Genomic DNA, 18,239 nt, shown 5'->3' on the forward strand with positions numbered 1-18,239 from the left:
TCCCACGAGATGAAAACCAGATGGCAGATGCTTTGGCCACTTTAGCCTCCATGTTTAAAGTGAACAAATTAGAAGACATGAAGCCTATCCAGATCAGCATCTATGAGGCTCCAGCCCATTGTTGCAACATTGACAATGAAGAGAAAAAGGATGATCACCCTTGGTACCATGACATATTGCAATATGTGAAGAGTCGTGAGTACCCTGACCATGCGACAGAAAATGATAAGAAGACATTAAGGAGATTAGCCATTGACTATGTCCTAGATGGGGAAATTTTGTATAAAAAGGGAAAAGATCAAGTTTTGTTGAGGTGTGTAGATACTGTCGAGGCAAAAGAAATCCTGGAAGAAGTACATGAAGGTATTTGCGGAACGTATGCCAACGGCTTCACGATGGCCAGACAAATTATGAGATTTGGGTACTATTGGTCCACCATGGAAGGGGATTGCATTAGTTACGCCAAAAAGTGTCATAAATGCCAAATTTATGATGACAAAATGCATGCACCACCTTCACCCCTTCACGTTATGGTTTCTCCATGGCCGTTTTCCATGTGGGGAATGGATGTCATCGGGCCTATATCTCCAAAGGCTTCTAATGGGCATCGTTTTATCTTTGTGGTTATTGATTACTTCACTAAATGGGTAGAGGCTGCTTCATATGCTAACGTTACAAAGTCAGCAGTCAGTAAATTCTTAAAAAAAGAGATTATATGTCGGTACGGGATGCCAGAAAGAATCATATCTGACAATGTGCTGAACTTGAACAACAACTTAATAGCGGAAGTTTGTAGTCAGTTCAAGATCAGACACCATAATTCGTCACCCTACCGCCCGAAAATGAATGGGGCCGTGGAAGCAGCAAACAAAAATATCAAGAAGATTGTAGGAAAAATGACTAAGACCTACAAAGACTGGCACGAGAAACTACCTTTCACTCTCTTGGCATATCGTACATCTGTTAGGACTTCTACTGGGGCAACACCGTTTTCTTTAGTCTACGGGATGGAGGCAGTTTTACCCATAGAAGTTGAAATCCCTTCTCTCCGAGTAACTAAACTAAAGTTAGATGAGGCCGAATGGGTTCAATCTCGATATGATCAGCTGAACTTGATAGAAGAAAAAAGACTAAAATCTATTCGTCATGGTCAGATGTATCAAAAACGAATGATGCGAGCCTATAACAAAAAAATTTGTCCCAGAGAATTTCACGAAGGGGACCTAGTGTTGAAAAAGATTCTTCCTCTACAAAAAGATTTTAGAGGAAAATGGATGCCAAATTGGGAAGGTCCTTATGTTGTAAAGAAGGCCTTTTCTAGAGGAGCTTTGATCTTGAGCGAGATGGATGGTAAAAACTTGCCAAATCCTGTGAACTCAGATTCAGTCAAGAAATACTTCACTTGAAGGAGGAGGACTAAAGTGAAAACCCGTAAAGGGCATTTAAAAAAAGGGGGGGAGAGGCCAAGGTGAAAACCCATAAAGGGCGCCTTGAGACCAAAGGGGATTTGAGTTGAAAACCTGAAAAGGCGGCCCAAATTTTGAGAAGACATAAGGCGATCGAAGCAGCTCAAATTTTGATCAAGACCTGGGGCATGTGGTGGTCTCACTATACCTGAATCAACAAGGAAAGTGTAGACGATATCTTGGGGTATCGACAAAACCCTGTAGATTCCCTAAACACATACTGAATTTAGAATGGTGTTCAGAAAGCTTATGCAGGGAAGCTCGTGTTGCGATATCTGGGGCACCTGTTGTCATCTTATATTTTGAATCTTGGCAAAATTTGTTGGCTTGATTAATGTATTCATTTCAAGCTTTGCTCCCCAATAAAATTTCATTTTTGTCTATTGTCTTATTTCATTTTATCTTAGCAAAATTTGCTATCTTGATTAACTCATTCATTTCGAGATTTGTTCTCAATAACATTTGTTTGTTCGTTGTGATAATCTTTTTTGATAAAAACATTTAGAATAACTATTAATGAACTGAATGTTCAAGCAAAAGGAGTTTTGCATATTACTCTAGAAATTTCTAAATAATAAAGGAACCTGAAACAGGACTGTTGTTTAGAACACACCAAATTAAAAGTGTCTAAAAAGGAAAAGTCTAAGTCAGGACTATCCTTTCAAATTTTGTTGTCCAAACATTGAACAAAATGACAAGATGTCGTGTTGGTGGCAAAAATTCAATGAACAAACAAGCGATGTTCACCAAGCAATAAAAAAAGGGTATTCTGAGAGAAGAAAATTCTTCATTGTGCATAAACATTTGGTATAACACCTTGGGAATGGGGTAAAGGACTAAAGAGTTTCACATTCTGTACCCTTGAATTATGATAAGAGAAGATTGAGAAAAGCCATATCTTTCTACACTTGGGTTACAGCGGGAGAATGATGGTTCAAATTTTGCATCCAGTGGATTGAACTTGGAGGTTTACAGTGGGGGCAATCTGAATAAATGTTTCTTTGGATATGCCAGTCGAGCAAGAAGGCGTTGTAACACGTCAGTGATAAAACAATGAGTAATAACAACTCAAACAAAATGGATCATTCTTATGACATTCTGCATTCATACAAATATCATTCATACATATCTAGTTAGGAAATTTTGACTCATTTTAATCATGACATCCTAAACACTAGGCATAAATAGGTCCATCAAATGGATTATACAGGTCATGTTCCCCAGAGAACAGATCAATGAAGGTAGCAGATCTAGCCTTTCTGTATTGACAGCGAAGCAGATCGAAGAAACCATAGTTTGCAATTAAAAAGATTGAAGCTACGACAGCGGATCTCACTTTCCTAGCGTTGCAGTGGAACAGATTGAAGCTACAATAGTGGATCTTACTTCCCTGACATTGCAATTAAAAAGATTGAAGCTACAACAGCGGATCTCACTTTCCTAGCATTGCAATGGAACAGATTGAAGCTACAGCAGCGGATCTTGCTTCCCCGACATGGCAATTTAAAAGATTGAGGCCACAACGGCGAATCTTATCTTCCCAGGTGATGCAGTGGAAACAGATTGAAGTCACAACGACGAATCTTGCGTCCCTAACATTGCAATTTAAAAGATCGAAGCCACAACGGTGAATCTTATTTTTGGCGATGCAGTGGAACAGATTGAAGCTACAATGGCAAATCTCACTTCCCCGACATTGCAATTTAAAAGATCGAAGCCACAACGGCGAATCTTACTTCCAGGCGACGCAGCGAAATAGATTGAAGCCTCAACGGCGAATCTTTTCCTCGGCAAGATTGGGCAAAATTTGGTCTTTCTTAGTGTTTGCTCTGTTACCGTTACACGACAACGAGCAAAGAGGGGCAACTGTAGAAGCCCAAATTTGCCCGGGCCCTACCAGCAAAACAGATTTCAGCCCAAATGGCCCAGTTACATTACAAAATTAATTGGACCAGCCCAAACACCAACCCACAAGCCCAATTACAACCCAAACCCGAGGCCCAAATTCGGAGCCCAATTCCTCCCAAAAATCCAACTAGGGTTTCAGAAAAATAAAACCCTAGCCAAACCTAGCACCGCACCCATCCCTCTACTGTTCGCCTTGTCCCATCGCCACCCACCGTGCCTAGCTTCATCAACACCTGCAAAATGACAGAAAAAGCCAGAGCACGCAACAGATAGTGCAAAGCAATAGAATACAACCAAAAAATACAATGTAAATTGGCTATAAAAGCCAAACAAGATCTCTGTACATTTTTTACAGCGTTTTGAATTCAAAGAAAGAAAAAGCAAATAAAAAAAGGTTGACTGCAATTTATTCTTCTCTGTTCTTGTTTTTTATTTACTTTACTTTTTATTTATTGTTTATTTTTTTCTGCAATCGTTAAACAAAGAAAAAGGAACTGAAAGGGAAAGGAGTAAATACCTTACCGCTTCGACAGGCTGGTGTCAGAACCCCACCCTTGCCGTCGTCGGAGTCGAGCCAAAAGGGGCGTTTCATCCCTTTTCCTTTTGATCTCACGGTTGAGAAGGCTTAGCCTTCGGGGACGCCGCAAAAGGGGGAGGCCTAGGGGCCGTTCTCGCGCAACTCCGGCCATTGGCCATGGAGGCGGAGATGACGGCCTAAGCTTAAGGGCCGAGAAAGGCGTGGGGAGGAGAGCATTCGGGCTCTCAGTTTTCCTTCTTTTTGTTTTTTTTATTTTATTTTATTTTTCTTTGTTTGTTTAAAAGATGAATGGAGGCTATCAAATTAGGGTTCTTTTTGGCCCTTACATGATGTGTGAAACGACGTCGGTTGGAGTCTGATCAATGACTCCAAAACGGCGCCGTATTGAGCTCTGACCCGCGCAGTAACCCGACCCAGGGGAAGGATCCGCGTCTTTTCTTTAAATGGGATATTTGCGCGCGCAGTCCCTCCGACTTTGAAGCGCGTTGCAATTTGGTCCTATTTCGCTATTTCCTATTTTTTCAATTTCGCCCCAGAATTCTGTTTTTGTTCTAATTTGACCCTCTGCTGCGCTGCGTTTTGGGGCTTCGGGGTATTTACCATTTTGGTCCCCCCTTTTTTCGCGCGTATTACATTTTGATCCTTTATTCTATTTTATTTTTGATTTCAACCTTGGGATTTCGTTCCCGTTTTGAATTAGTCCTATTATTATTATTATTATTATTATTATTATTATTATTATTATTATTATTACCTATTTATTTATATTGATTTTATTTAAACTTCTGGTACATATATATTTATATATTTTACAACTTATGTACCTATCTATATATCTATATACATATTTTCATTTTCATAAATACATACATATTTATATATAATCTTTATAGTCTAAAATACACCCTTTTATATATATATATATGTATATATTTTTGAATCCGCATAGACATACACATTTTCAATATATTTTTAGCATGTATATAAATTAACGTATTTATTTGTATACATATGTATATTTTCATTAGTTTTAAACTTTAGTTTGTACATATATACTTTTTCTTTTATTTTACAATATATATACACTTACTTTTTATATGTACTTCTTTATCTTCGTATTCCATAGTGTTATACACCTATATATGTACATATTTTTATATATACGCATATTTATTTATTTTATATAAATATACTTTATATATTTTGTTAATTCATGTATACACATATTTTAGTTCATGTCTATATATATCTTTTTATACTTAATTGTATTTGCTATTTATTTATTTCATTTTTGTTATTATTTTGAATGAATGATTTAACTTTATTCGTTTTTTTATATTTTGTTATTTTGTATGTTGTAAGTTTGATCGTTCATATTGATTGCTATTGCTTGCATCGTTTTTATATTTTCATGTTCATTATGATTTTGCCATGCATAAACAATGTAATTTGCTTTCACTATGATTTTGTGCTATATTTTTACTCGATATAACAAAATTTATTTTTAAAAAATGGCATTTCGTGTTTGGATTTGAGAAAATCGTGCCCTAACTTACTGGGTTTCGATTTTCTCGATAAATCTAAATGTACGAATCTTTTCAAACTCAAGTTTTAAATGATCTCGGAATTAAAAAAATCGCGTCCTAACTTACTGGTCGTGATCTCCTTTTTTAAATCCGAGATAGCTAAAATATCTTTTAAACAAGCATTTTATGCATCGAGAATTCGAGACATTGTATCCTAACTTACTGGATATGACGTCTATTTCTCAATTAACGTGAAATGTGCTTCTTTTCTCAAAAGATTTTTTTTCTTTTAGCATTTTAATATAAGGATCGTATTTTTAAATTTCTTTAAAGTTTTCAGTTCTTCGACACTAAGACATTAAGTAATCAGCTAGGTACCAATTTTGGGCGTATCGAGGATGCTAATCCTTCCTCGTGCGTAACCGACTCCCGAACCCGTTTTTCTGAATTTTGTGGACCAAAATCGTTGTTTTAATAAAATTAAAACGTTTATTAAAAACAACCAGTTTTCAAGGTGATCCAATCACACCTCATCAAAAACGATTGGTGGCGACTCCCGTTTTATTCGTTTTCGTCAAAACCCAAGTCGACCCCGTTTTTCAATTTTAAAAAATGGTGTCAACAAAACAAGTATGAATTCTTGGGCAACCACAAGACTCCACCAGTGTGACAAATTCAAAAGCTAAAGGCGCCTATCAATCAAGACAAATTGTTTCAGGAGTGTTGGAAACTAGGAAGATGAATTTAACGGAAAAGTTACACTGTCGGTTGGAATTGTCCTGGACATTGAACTACTAGGATTGGTATCCCATGAATGGATCATGTCATCTGTTTCAGATTCTTCATCACCACAGTCTTCAATAACAGTTCCACCTGAAGCTTTAATCAACTCCAGCTCCATTACTACTTGTTTCATGGTGGGTCTTTTCTTTCCATTAAGATTCAAGCATCTTTTTGCTAGCAGAGCCACAACCATAATCTCCTGTTCTGGACCATCCTTTACTACCATTGGATTGAGAATGCTAAATAAGGAATTCTCCTGCATTGAATGCAAAAAATAAGATACCAAGCTTTTCACTTCCTCTGATTGGTTTGCGGAGATGGGTTTTTGTCCTGTTAAAAGCTCAATAAGAACAACTCCAAAGCTATAAACATCACTCTTCTCTGTAAATTGATTTGTTCAAAAATATTCGGGATCCACGTATCCAAAAGTTCCTTGCACCCGAGTGGTTAAATGTGTCTGTTCAAGTGCAACTGATCTTGAAGTTCCAAAATCTGATACTTTTGCCCTATATTTATCATCCAAAAGTATGTTACTAGATTTGATGTCTCGATGAGAAATACGAGCAGAAGCAGCTGAATGCAAATAGAACAAGGCATTGGCAATTTCAATCGCAATTCGTAAACGCATTTCCCATGTCAATGGTAATTCTTCATTTTGGTTATGAATGAGATCGTATAATGTACCATTTGGGATGAACTCATACACCAATAGAGGAACTTCAGCCTCTAAACAACACCCTAACAGCTTAACCACGTTCCTGTGATTAATTTGAGATAAAATTATCACCTCGTTACTGAACTGTTCAACCTTCTTTTCATCAAATTTCTTTCCTTCCACCATTTTGGATCTCTTAATAGCCACAATGCTTCCATCTATTAGCATTCCTTTATAAACAGTCCCTTGACCTCCTTGACCAAGGATTCGGTTTTCATTATAAGAATCAGTCGCCTTTTCCATCTCTTTTGAAGTAAACAACTTAATTTTTTCAACATTACCTTCATTGCTAGACAAATGTTGTTGCAGTAACAAACCTCCATTCCTTTTGAAGAATTTCTGCTTCAGCAAGGTTTTTGGTTTTCTTTTAAGGGCTTTGTACATACTCCATGTTGCGAGTAGTAAAAGTAGTGTCCCAACACTAGTGCTACAACCTATATAGATATAAGAAACATAGTTAAAGGTGAATTTGAAAATTAAAATACAGGCTAAAAAACCATGTTGCGAGTAGTAGAAATAGTGTCCCAATACTAGTGCTGCAACCTATATAGATATAAGAAACATAGTTAAAAGGTAAATCTGAAAATTAAAATCAACAATGAGAGAACCTTATCGCACCATCCATTGTATCGATATTCAACTCTTACAAATTTAATGATAAATAATTGTTACTGCCTCACGCATTCAAAAGTAAATATAACAGACCTTGAATTGATGTAATCCAATAACCATAATGACTCCACTTTAAAAACAAAAAGTATAAATCAGCACGTACCTATAATAATGCTTGTCAAGTTACGAGTATTTTGAGTTTGTTTTTTGCGCTCACAACGAAATCCCATACTATTATATTCATAATGATTAGGAGGGCAAGACTCCGACGAGTAGTAGTTGGTAGGGGTATTCAAACAAAGCATGCGACAATACTGATAATCCCCACAATTCCCATCAGTCATTTAAGAATTGAATAAAGAAGAAAAAAAAAAGGTTATAATCATATTATTCGGTTAAAGTATCTGAGAGGTCTTTATGTTATATAGATCGGATCAAATTAGACATTCTATTACTAAACGGATCAATTTAGTACTTATATTATTAAAAATAATCAAATAAGTTTAAATTATAAAAGAGTTAACTTTTACTGTATAAAAAATGTCTTGAATTTTTTTTCAAAATCTATTCTATTTTAAACAAAATATTTCATTTACAGAACCATAAAAACTTTAAAAATAATTAACTCTATTAAAAAATATATGTTAATTATATTTTAATTTAGTCTTCTTTAATTCTTTTTAATAGTATAAGAATTATATTAATTCATTTAATAGTAGAGGGACTAATTTGGTCAAATTCCTATAATAGAGAGACTCTTAGATGCTTCATCCATATAATGCAATAGATATTAAGTAATTAATGCAGTGTATACATTTCTGGCACTATAGATGTTTAAGAATTTTTTACCAATAAAAATATGCATAATTATATGCAAAAGTACATATTTTTTTAGAGATTCTCTTTAATTAGTGTAAAATTAAATACATCAGTATAAAATTAAAGTTGTTTTGCTCCCTTTCATATCTCTTTGTACTGTTAATATTTTAATAATCCAACCGTTGAATTTAATATTTTATTCATATAAATCATTCATGTCAAATTTGATATAAATTAAAAAATTTTAACTTTTTTTTAATGTAAAAAATATTCAACCGTTGAATATATATTAATATATTGAGTATTGTAGATCAATATGATAGAAATATCAAATTGGTTTAAAAATTTACATGCATGACAAGTACAATTATAACCATACATTCAACAGTTGGATTATTAAAATATTAATCGTATAGGGGGATTCAAAAGGATGTAAAACAACTTTTATTTTATACCGGTGTAAGTGGATTACTCTCCATATTTTTTTATACAATTATTTATATATATATATCGAAATTTTAAATACTTTATTAAATATGATTTTGTATCTTGAATCTTCAACTAATTAGTATATTTTAGCCATGATATACCTCAACCAATAATAACTAAATTATGATATACTAACGATCTGAGTGAAAAAAAAACTTATGTAACAATTTATTTTAAAAAATAATGATATAAAAAAAAGAGTTATTGAAATAGTAAAGTTATGTAATAGCTACTAAGGTGTTTTTCTTCAAATTTTATTATACTCATTTTTCTAGATTTTACATAAAATATAAACGGATAAAAATACTCTCATAATAATATTTCTTCTTTTATAAAAGTAATAGATTTTCATAATTTTTCAACTATCGATTTTATATAAAAATTTAAAAAGATGTGAATACCATTAAAATAATGTAATTTAATTTGTTAAGTAAAAAAGATAATATAGATATAAGAAAAAAATTTCCTTAAAAAAACATTAAATCATACCTTCGCATAACGTCGAGTAAATGCGAGTATCCCTATCACACACACATAGATGATTAGAGCTCAATCTCGACCAGTAATATTCACCATCGGATGTACAAGAAGTATCTGAACTATCATTCAAATAGCATTCTCCATATATTGGTGTGCCCCAATGCAGTTGTGTTGGGACATGCGTCCTACTACTTATATCAGAATCTTCTAAATCATAGTCATCAGAAATCAAGGAAGCAAATCCGCATTATTTTTTCTTCCTATAATCACTAGAATCAACCCTATTAGTCATGTTTATGTAGAATGAACTGAGATCCCGAGGGAAAAAAGCAAGACAACTAGCAACATAGGAAGTCTTGTTATTAATCCTACAACTTGGTTGCAAACATCCGCCCAAAAGTTTATCTGTTTCATTGTCAAAAATAGTAACCAAATTATCGCAACCTGAATAATAAAAACTGTTGTCAGAAGTTGAGTAGGAAAAGCAGGTGCCAGTTAGGTTGAGACTCATCCCATTGTGATGGTTCTTTGGACAGTTGAAGTAAGTTATTGGATGGTCGACCTTGATGGTGCCTTCCAAAAAATCAAAGTCCAGTATTTGTAGATTCGTGTCATTTATGTTTAAGAAAGGAACTTCTCCCCCGTTGGCGGTTTTGTTGCAAATTACTTCAAACCAATCGTCAATTTCATAATCTTGGTCCTTCATTCTAAAGGGGTAGTGAAAAGTAACATTTCCGCAGGGCCATACCTTGTAGGTGTTGACGTTGATAGGTCCTAGTCTTGGTCTTACGCATACTGCGGATTTAGCAAAAAAGGAGTCAATCGTAAAATCTACAAAATATATGTACATCCAATTAGGGGTGAGTAAAGCTCGATTAGATTTGAAAATATCAAAAAAATTCAAATTTCGAGTTTATCGAATTGAGTTATTCAAATTATTAGAGTCAACTCAAATAAGTAATTCGAGTTTCAAGTTCAAATCGAGTTGAATTTTACAATTAGAATAATTTGAATAACAGATTGGTGTATATATCCTTTACGTCACTGTTAAGCTTGAAAATGAGCAAATTGGTCTCTCTCAACAAAAGATTAAAAAAAATAAAAAAAAATTTCAAAAATTCACAATAATTTTTAAATTTCAAAATATTTATAAAAATTCCAAAATTTATATTTTTTAAAAATTATAAGAAATTCTTAAAATATATAAAGAAAGTTAAAAAATTAAAAATTTTCTAGAATAATAATTCAAGTTTATCATACTAAAGTATTTTTTATTTTGCTTTGAAAAAGTTTTCAAATATATATGGTTTTAAATTTATGTGCTTTAATAAGGAATTAGTTATACTGTAACAATATTTTAATTTGACATGTTTAATTTTTTAATTTAAATCAAAAAAAATTTACTCGATTCGACTAGACTCAAATTTCATTTCACTCGACTCAATTTGAAAAAATTTTGAATTAAGTTAAGATAATAAAATAGTACTTGCCAACTCGATTAACTTGAAATTATATATATATATATATAACACCGATATGAATCCAGCGGTGTCCTTGATCTCCCTAATTAAGAGAACAAATTAGTAAACTACACCTTTCTGCCTCTTTCAAAAGAATTAATAATTTAACATAAACACTTTAACCCTTGAATAAATGTAAAAATTACATTTTTAACTCCTCTAAAAAATAATAATTTAATTTAATTTAATCTCATTTAAGTATTAATTCAAGTTTTTGGAATACAAAACTTTTAGGTATAAATTTTTGAAAGCCAAAAATATTAATATACAAAACGAATGATCCTAAAAACTTTTTTAGAACTTATATGATTCTAAATACTGATTTTAAACCATTAGCAAAATCTATATATTAACTGAATTAAAAGAAGAAGAATAAAAGCCAAGCAATTGAAGTGACAGCGCGTGACTGACCTCCGTCACCGCAATAGGTGGAATTCAAGTTGAGCACGGCGGGAACATGCGTAGTTCCATTATTGATGCCAGTGGGTAATGGGTAAGCACTACGGAAAGAGTACTTGCTAAAGATGAAAGCAGATGCGCATCTTTTGCTGTCAGGATACATGGCTGTCATGTTGACAGTATAGGAAGTCAAATTTGCAGTAATTAGAGTGATGCAGCCAGATTCAGAAGCACCATCGTCAGACCTTAGTTGAATGCAGCCGCCAAGTGAATCACCTTCGTTACTTAAAATAGTAGCCAAATTTCCAAAACCTACTGACCCGAAATAATTCATGTCACTTGAGAAGAAAAATGGAGTGCCTGACAGATCCACACTCACACTAGCCTTATTACAGTTAATATAAGTAACTGGATTATTGATGAGAATGGCGTCTGAATATATGGAATCAAGTACCTCCAGATCGATGCCATTTACGTTTATGAATGGCTTTACCCCATTGGGGGTTGGGTTGCAAGTCACTCTAAACCAAGGTTTAGTGTAGCAGCTGCTATGGATTCCAAAAGGGGATGGAATTGTAATATTTCCACATGCTTCTTTATCACAGGCAGGTTCTTGAGATTCTGCTGCTTGTAATATTGGGCACAAGAGGAAGAGGAGTAGGAGGATGAAGTAAAGCGGTAAGTGAAAACCCATTTGCGTTGGTATTTTGTTTGAGGGAAATGAATGAAGATTTAAAGAAACAAAGGATGTTTGAGTGAGAAGCAAATGAAAAGTATTTGGTCACACTTTCCTTGAAGTTCCAGTGTAAGTGCATTTGATTTTAGAATAATTCACTAATTTGCAAAGACTGTTGGATACAATTTTCCAGCTACACGTAAGAGGTCTCCATTCAAAGAAATAAAAGGGAGAGTCGAGCCTTATATTCCTTCAAATATTTTTACAATAGCATTAAGAAATAAGGATAATTTATGTTCCTTCCTTCAAAACTTTTAAATATTTCAAATCATATTGTAAAATAGAAAGCTTGATACTATAGATTAAATAAAATCATTTTTAAAATTTTATTAGTTAATATTAATTTAATTATATTAAAAGTGGATGAAAGAAGTGATAAATAAACTTAATTTAAAATGAAGATATATGTGGTTATAATCAATTTTAATTAATTTTGTACTTTATTTTTATATACATATATTTATATTAATTATTAAGTTTATACAATCCTAGTTGTCTATAAAGCTAGATGGGAGGAGATAACAAAGGGTGAGCATTATCCTTAATAAGTTATAGCAAAGGTGATTGTTCTTTACAACAACTTGAAAAGAAAATCCGAGGAATGTCACTTTTGACGCTGTACATACTCCATGTTGCGAGAGGTAAAAATAGTGTCCCAACACTAGTACTGCTGCAACCTGTATAGATATAAGAAACATTGTTAAAGGTGAATTTGAAAATTAAAATACAGGCTAAAAAACCATGAAAATGTTTCAATAAAGTTTCATTCATATTTGATAGCCAATGAGACAACCTTATTACATCATTCAATTGTTTTCATATTCAATTTTTACAAATTTAATGATAAATAACAGTTATTGCATCACGCATCTAAAAGTAAATAAATTACTATTTAAATTGACATAAATTAAATAGTCATAATGATTCCACTTTAAAAACAAGAAGTGTAAATTCACCACACACCTACAATAAAATTACGAGTGTTTTGAATTTGTACTTTGCGCTCGCAACAAAATCCCATACTATTGTATTCATAACGAGGAGGGCAAGACTTATGAATTGAAAAAAAGAAAAGCTATAATCAGTTAAAGTATCGAATTAAATTATCATTTTCTCCTTATTCCACTCACATCATGGATGTACCTTAAATTTGTATTATTTTTTAAAGAAATAATTGAATTGGTGTCACCTATCAATTGAGCCTCGACTTAATTGAGAAATTATGAAAATCTATTACTTTTATAAAAAATAAGTATTATTATAAAAGTATTTTTTTCATTTTATATAATAAGATTACTTGAGTTTGATCTCGAAAAAAATTTGAATTCGACTCGGTAATTATTGAGCTGAGCTCAAGCTATCGATCAAGCTAAATTCGAGCTTAGTAATGCTTGACTTGAATAGCTTGCGAGTCTTAACGATCTTTTCATATTTTTATATTATTAAGTTATGATATTTCTCTTAATTATCAAGTCGAGATCGAGTTCAAGTAATTTGATTATATATCAAGTGAGTTCGAACATAGAAACAAATGTTAAATTGAACTCAAACCAAATATCGAATTCTAAATTTTAAGTCGAACTTAACAATATTCAAACTAGACTCAATTACCCCACTACCCTCTACAAGCTAATCAGTATAGCAAGTATTTGCCCCCGTAAAAGGTGCAATGCACCCCATTTGCTCTCATGACATCTTCTTTCCTAATTCAATGTACAGTAGAAATTTCCAAGGAAGATTTGCAAAGAAAGACGATAATCTGAACATTATTGACAATTTCCTCACAATCAAGCTAAAGTTTTCCTATTCAGAAGCTTTTAAGGAAGTGTCAGCTCTCCTCATCACATACAATCTTTATCATATGTAAGTGTTTTTTTTTTAATACAATATATGTGATTACTGTGGACTGTATTCAATATATTTTGAAAAAACCAGCAAGAACAATAAACAATATCAAATTTGTTCCCAAGATATTTGTGGACCTGCTGCTGTATTTTCATCTTAAAGTGAGAATTAAGAGTTGTGTAAAATGAATAACTTTACGTGTGGGGTTTTATGATGGGAAACCACTCAGAAACCTTCTTTCAACTTAGTTTCTTTAAAAAATAATAATGCACTTTAGAATTATCTGGAAAACATCCAAGCAAAGCAAAACCTATTCCATGATGAATGCTTTTTCACTTGTTTGCCAACTTACTTTTTTAGTTTTTAGAGACAAACAAAACATGATTAATTGTTTCTTAGACTCGTCTAATTAGACACGGTTTACGCCATATATCATATATGATAACAAAAGAATTCTTTCTATGTGAAAAAACAATAGTCAATATATTAAATAGACATTGAGTATTAAGCACAAATTGCAGATTTTAGTGAGACCGAAATGTTCTCCAGTTTCATCAAATGACACAAAGCTAGAGGAATATGACCAGTAATACTATTATTAGTGAGGGATAAAAGGCTGATCTTAAGGTATTCAACTTGAGGTATTCAACTGTAACCTTCTTAACTCGGCCCGTATGTTATGGCCGAATTTTAAAGATTACATTGGTCACCGAAATAGTCTCATAGAACCAATTAGATTTGAAAATATTTTTTTTACTAACTTTTAGAAAACTTAATGTAACTGCCTTGGGATTATCAAAATGCCAGATTATTAAGTTGAATTAACTTAAGAGTTCAATTTAAGAAGTGTTGTGACATTTTGAGATAAACTTAGTTGATTTTTGTTTTGTTGATTTACCTTTTTAAAGTGAAACCATCAGTCTTACCACTGTATGTTTTTTAACAAAGATTCAGGTTACCCAACTTTAACACATATAAATAAATTTTATAATTATAATTGTAAAAATTTATATAACTTATTAATCAAATAAAAAGTTATATAACATAATAAAAATAATTTTAATTAAATTTATTTTAAAATATCAAATTAATTTAACATATTATAATTTTATAATACCACGTCATTAGAACTAATATATATCCTCAATAAATTAAAATTCACATGTGAAAGAAGACAATATTATAACAATTGAGGCAAAGTTTTTGGTTTCAAAATCTTTTGTGGAAAAATCCGCACTTCAAGTTCAATGATGATGAGTAATGATTACATACTACCTTTAATTAAATGAGGCAAAAGCTGATCCGTGTATTGAATACTTTCCCATTTGTTGCAACATACTAATACTATAGATATAGAAAACAAAACGTGATGAATGATGAATGCTTTTCAACCTACTTTACTGGGGTTTCCATACTGTATATGTTTTTCTTTCTATGCCAACAACAGTAGTCAATGTGCCCTGCTTTATTTGTGGACCTGCTGCTGTATTTTCATCTTAAAGTAAGAATTAAGAGTTGTGTAAAATGACTAACTTTACGTGTGGGGTTTTATGATGGGAAACCGCTCAGAAACCTTCTTTCCATAATAATCGGAAAACATCCAAGCAAAGTGATGAATGCTTTTTCACTTGTTTGCCAACTTACTTTTTTTTTTAGCTTTTAGAGACAAACAAAACACGATTAACTTTTTGTTAGACTCGTCTAATTAAACACGGTTTACGCCATATATCATATATGATAACAAAGAAATTCTCCAATTTGATCCACTCTTGTGCTTTCTTTCTATGTGAACAACAATAGTCAATATATTCAATTTCACGAAATCCGATAAAATTACTGCAAAAGTTTGTCGAGAATTAATTTTCTTATAGCGAATTTCATACGGAAAATTCTAATTCAAGAGTTTGAGAAGTCATTGTTGGGCTTTTGGTAGTTAATAGGTTTTGAATGAGCTTGGATTAAGTTGAAAGAGAGGAGAAATTGAGATTTTTGGACTAAATTGCAAAGTTGCTTCATCTACCATGGATTATTGGCAAAACTAGGGAGATATTAAGGGTTCTATTCTCGATACATGGAGATAGTTCTTTCTTTTATTTGGATTAAGGGCTAAATTACAAATTTCTCCAAGAATAGGATCTTTCAATAAACAATCAATACAAGAAGGAATTGAGCCACTTTATTTATTTTGGGAAAGCGAAGTGTACTACAGTTTCATCAAATGACACAAAGCTAGAGGAATACGACCAGTAAAACTATTATTAGTTGGTGTTGTTCAAAATTAAATCTTGAAGGATTCAACTATAACCTTCCTAACTTGGTTAAGATGTTATGGTTGAATTTTGAAGACTATATTAGCCATCGAAATGTCTCCGTTGAACCAATCAAATTTAAAAACATTCTTTTTAACTAACTTTTAGAAAGCTTAATGGAACTGCCTTGGGATTATCAAAATGTCATATTATTAAGTTAACTTAAGAGTCTAATTTAATAAGTGTTGTGACATTTTGAGGTAAACTTAGTTGATTTTTATTTTGTTGATTTGTCTTTTTCTAAAACTCCAATTCCATTATTACGTAGTGGAAAAAGTGAAACCATCAATGTATTTTCTTTAACAAAGATTTGGGTTACACAGCTCTAATAAATACAAAAAAATTTATAATAAAAGATATAAATAAAACTTATATAACTTATTAATCAAATAAAAAGATATATATTTTTATATATGTAGTCAATTTTATAATAACTTATTGAAAGTATATATTATTGGTATGTTTCATGTCTATATTATGATCTATGTTTAGAGTATATGACTACCTCTTCCAACAATATCGTCTTCAAGGTTTGAACATGTACTCTCTCTTCCAAATTGTAATATACTTTATCACTACGCTCAGCACTTATTGATAGCTTATCAAAAAATTTATATTTTTAATAATGAAATTTAATTTGAAAATCCATGAAACCAATTAATTTTCATCATAAAAACTTAAAATGCAATGTTATTTAAATCGAACTATTTGGTTGGATTAAAAATAGGTCGAAATTTCGATTTAGAGGAAGGTAAAAAATCAGTTAACCCATGAATTGAATTAAAAAAAGTTTAATTGATTGAATAGTATTTTATAATTATTAATATTTTTATTTTTATAGTTTTTTAATAATTTATTTGATTTTCACTTAACATACTAAAAATGGACGATGTAATTGATTCGATCACTTATCCATTCCAAGGTTATATAATATTCAACTTGAATCGGAAGCTTTTTGAAATTATGTATTAAGATATTCAGCTCCAAATTGATTTGATTGGTTAGAGAGTTGTTGACAGAGCAGTAATGGCGTCGGGGAAAATGGCGATAAAGGATATGTTGGATTCTGTTAATATCTCTTGCTTTCTTAAGTTGTTCTCGCTCAATAAAGGCTTACATTACTATGATGAGTTACTCACCTCTTTTTATTTCATCTTTAGATATCAGAAGAAGAAGAAGGTCAAGGATGAAGAAGAGCAAAAGGAGGTCTTTTTTTATTAACGATTTCATCGACTTAGCAAAAGGAAAAGAAAAACATATCCAGAACTTGTATGATAAATACCTTCAAGAGATCAAATAACATTGAGTGAAACAAGTATGAATTCTTGGGCAACCACAAGACTCCACCAGTGTGACAGACAGAGAAGCTAAAGGCTATCAATCTAAGAGAAATTGTTTCAGGAGTGTTGGAAACTATAAAGATGAATTTAATGGAAAAGTTACACTGTTGGTTGTAATTGTCCTAGACGTTGAACAACTTGGATTGGTCTCCCATGAATGGATCATGTCATCTATTTCAGATTCTTCATCACCATGGTCTTCAGGAACATTTCCACCTGAAGTGTTAATCAACTCCAGTTCCATTGCTACTTGTTTCATGGTGGGTCTTTTCTTTCCATTAAGATTCAAGCATCTTTTTTCTAGCAGAGCCACTACTACAATCTCCTTTTCTGGACCATCCTTTACTACCATTGGATCGAGAATGTTAAATAAGGAATTCTCCTGCATTGACTGCAAAAAATAAGATACCAAGCTTTTCACTGACTCTGATTGTTCCAGGGAGATGGGTTTTTTTCCTGTTAAAAGCTCAATAAGAACAACTCCAAAGCTATAAACATCACTCTTCTCTGTGAATTGACTTGATCAAAAATATTCGGGATCCATGTATCCAAAATTTCCTTGCACCCGAGTGGTTAGATATGTTTGTTCAAGTGCAACTGATCTTGAAGTTCCAAAATCTGACACTTTTGCCCTATATTTATCATCCAAAAGTATGTTACTAGATTTGATGTCTCGATGATAAATAGGAGCAGAAGCAGCTGAATGCAAATAGAACAAGGCATTAGCAATTTCAATCGCAATTCGTAAACGCAT

General features: G+C 32.3%; 2 protein-coding genes and 1 pseudogene across 3 annotated transcripts; all 3 read right to left on the reverse strand.

Moving 5' to 3' along the window:
* Positions 1 to 5,986: 5,986 nt before the first annotated feature.
* Positions 5,987 to 8,097, reverse strand: LOC107892406 (wall-associated receptor kinase-like 2; annotated as a pseudogene).
* Positions 8,098 to 8,243: 146 nt separating this feature from the next.
* Positions 8,244 to 12,178, reverse strand: LOC107890402 (uncharacterized). Of its 2 annotated transcripts, none has more exons than XM_041101605.1 (2): positions 11,268 to 12,178; positions 8,244 to 10,167 (listed from the first exon to the last, which is right to left on the reverse strand). In XM_041101605.1, the coding sequence occupies exons 1-2, from the start codon at positions 11,947 to 11,949 to the stop codon at positions 9,584 to 9,586; spliced, it is 1,266 nt and encodes a 421-aa protein (XP_040957539.1). In that variant the 5' UTR covers positions 11,950 to 12,178; the 3' UTR covers positions 8,244 to 9,583. The 2 variants fall into 2 exon arrangements, with proteins under 2 accessions (XP_040957539.1, XP_016670310.1); XM_016814821.2 differs by having other exon boundaries at positions 8,244 to 10,131; positions 11,268 to 12,172.
* Positions 12,179 to 17,558: 5,380 nt separating this feature from the next.
* Positions 17,559 to 18,239, reverse strand: LOC121203389 (wall-associated receptor kinase-like 9). The gene is made up of 2 exons (XM_041100151.1): positions 18,051 to 18,239; positions 17,559 to 17,876 (listed from the first exon to the last, which is right to left on the reverse strand). The coding sequence occupies exons 1-2, from the start codon at positions 18,237 to 18,239 to the stop codon at positions 17,559 to 17,561; spliced, it is 507 nt and encodes a 168-aa protein (XP_040956085.1).

Source organism: Gossypium hirsutum, chromosome D09, assembly GCF_007990345.1.
Source record: "Gossypium hirsutum isolate 1008001.06 chromosome D09, Gossypium_hirsutum_v2.1, whole genome shotgun sequence".
Classification (NCBI taxonomy): Eukaryota; Viridiplantae; Streptophyta; class Magnoliopsida; order Malvales; family Malvaceae; genus Gossypium; species Gossypium hirsutum.